The following is a 2,752-nucleotide window of genomic DNA, read 5'->3' on the forward strand; positions in this document are numbered from 1 at the left end:
GACGTGACATGTTCGTACGAACCCTTTGTACGAACAAAAGTAAGAGAAATTTAGGAGAAGAATACGAACATGTTCTTGCATGAGGCCTTATGTCCTCATTCTGGGTCTACAAAATATTGCACAAGAGAACCTTCCTTTGGGTTCAGGGGTCTGCAGTTAGTCTGTTTGCCTCAAACTGTTCATATTGTGCAGAAGATGAGAATGACCATAGCTGTCATTTTTCTTCATAATACAACTAAACTATCCAGTTGTTGGAAATAATCAAGCATTGTTTTGGAGAATATTACTAATGTCCCATCATCTTTAGAAAACAGTCTGAATTCTCTTTAAAGCACAAGATGAATAAATTATAGTCAGTAGTGAGTGCTGCCTGGGATGAAGGTACTGGCTGCTGCCACCTGTTCTGGCTCCTCCCACATCTGATTCAAGCTTTGCTCATCTTTTTCTACAGAGAACTACAATACAAGACGTAACATTTATAGTATTTTTCATTTTTATACCCAGTGTCATAAATGGTACCTAAGCAGAATAATAAACACACACAGACACACACATTGTAACAAAGAGTGTTGAAGAGTTTCCCCACCTGAACTGTTTAGATGATCATCTGGCATGCCTTCAAATGGTTGTTGGTTTTCAATCATCCAGTCAACATATCCCCCAGGTCATCGGTCTGTGGTCTAACTGGGGGTCCACCACCTGTATTGAAATGCTCCCTACAAGCAATGGCTGCTGTTTTCTTCAGCTGTATTTTGATGTTGCAATATATGGCCTCATATGAGCAATCTTACATTTTATTGTGAGTAATTAGAAGAATCTGTGTACAAATAATATAATTATATCTTGCAGCCATGTGTTTCATTTTTTTTATTTCTGTGGTTGAATCGTGATGTTTGTCCTCAATTATGGGATGTTTAAAAATAATTTCCTTCCAAATATCTTCTCACTTTCACTGAAGTTTTTTTTTTCTTATTGTTTTCTTTTTTCTTTATCTATGCTTAGTCAGAAGTCAAACTCCTGTTCGGTACACACACACTGCTAAAATGTAGAACAGGAAAGTTCCAGCCCAGGTTTTCAGAGCAACCTCACCTTTGCACCGTGTGCAGATTGTTAATCTAATTCAGTTTCCAACACATAATCTGTCTAATCCTGGATTACCTTAGTCAGTGACTCTGTAGTCTAGAACTAGTTAATCTGAAGTTAAACAACGTCTCAGAAAGCAGTTGGATTAGTGTGGATTAAGTTAGACCAGGCTAGTTTAATCCTGGTTTTATTTAAGCCCTGAGTGCGAAACCAGCCCAAAAAGTATATTTATCCAGTTTTTTTTTATTTCCTACATTTGTAAACGTAAAACTTCCTTTCTTATTAGAACCTTCATGTTATACACATATTTAGGGTATATGATACTAAAACATTAAATAAATAGTTGATATATTTTTTATGATTTTTTTGTTATGCAGATTATCACATAAAGCACTCTGCTATGATTTTACACCTCCTCATAAAAACACACACAGGTTTGTCTCCCTCCAGTTGATCTGTTTATTGTGGCTCAGTCTCATTTGTCTCACATGACTGTGGTTTTCATGCTGCATATTTCATCACACGTAGATGTGATGGCTAACGTGGCTTTGGGGATTGGTAAGATAATTTGTGTGTGAGGAGGAGGAGGAGGAGGCAGTGAAGTGTTGAAGATGTTCAGTGTTGTTTCCAGGTAACCTGACAGGAGGATCAGCTTCCTGTCAGAGCATCATGAGGTGAAAACAAACGGTCTCCAAGAGAGAAAACATATCAAACTGCTCACCGTTAATATTGTTTGTACAAGAAGTCCATAAATGAGTTACTTGTGATTTTTAAATATGAAAATATAGACAGTAAAGTCCCTGAAGGAATTTATATTTGCCACTGACTTTAATGGCAGAGAATTAAACTGAAATCATTTTATAATAAGAAGGAGAAACATTGAATTACAGCCTTATGAATAGTAATAAATAAGAAAATCAGATCTTGTGAGATTTTTTCTTCAGATTTTCACCTTGAGAAGAGCTAAAAAGCAGCTGCAGTCCTCTGGTCTGTGGAGGATCGTCTGGCTGGGGCTGTTGGAAAATACAGCCACCTTTACCACTTTTACAGAAAAAGGCACACAGTGACAGCTCCTCTCTCCATGTTCTTGCAGTGAAGGTGGTTCTGGTACCAGAGGGTCATGTGATGACAGTGACCTTTGCTATTGGGCTCAGGATTGAGGAGCTGAAGGACCACCTGGCTTCAGAGCTCAGAGTTCCCCCCGAGGTCCTGCAGCTGACTCTGGATGGTGAGACTCAACAAGAGGTTTAACCCCAGCTCTGCTGCATGCTAACCTGTCCTTGAGCAAGACACTGAACCCCCCCCCCCACTACCCCATATGTTTATTAGTGCATAATAAGTGTAAAACATGGTGTATGATAGAAAGTACTGAATGTGTGATTTTAAAGTAATAAAAGTGATCAGCTGAAACTCAAAGGAAATTAAAAAAATAGTTAAAGGCACAGTGTGTAGGATTTTGTCAATTCTTTTAGCCAAAATTGAGATAATCACTAATGACAATAATAAAAAACATGTCTAATCATTGCAGACAAAGACCTTGTTTTATTATTTTTACCTTATAAAAAGCTGTTTATATCTCCATGGTCGCAGGCAGCCGCCATCTTGTCTACGAAGGCTCATGGAGGACAAACTGCGGTGGCGGTGTCAAAAACTGTTTTAGTTGTAATAC

At 38.2% G+C, this 2,752-nt stretch overlaps 1 protein-coding gene across 1 annotated transcript in view; it reads left to right on the forward strand.

The window, feature by feature from the left end:
- Nucleotides 1-2,176: 2,176 nt before the first annotated feature.
- iqub (IQ motif and ubiquitin domain containing) overlaps nucleotides 2,177-2,752 on the forward strand; it is a gene marked incomplete at its 5' end in the record, with an annotated part of 18,743 nt that continues 18,167 nt past the window's right edge. Inside the window, 1 exon segment of the mRNA XM_014007952.1 lies at nucleotides 2,177-2,311. Coding sequence (XP_013863406.1) covers nucleotides 2,177-2,311 — 135 coding nt within the window.

Source organism: Austrofundulus limnaeus, unplaced genomic scaffold (genome assembly GCF_001266775.1).
Source record: "Austrofundulus limnaeus strain Quisiro unplaced genomic scaffold, Austrofundulus_limnaeus-1.0 Scaffold46, whole genome shotgun sequence".
Taxonomy (NCBI): Eukaryota; Metazoa; Chordata; class Actinopteri; order Cyprinodontiformes; family Rivulidae; genus Austrofundulus; species Austrofundulus limnaeus.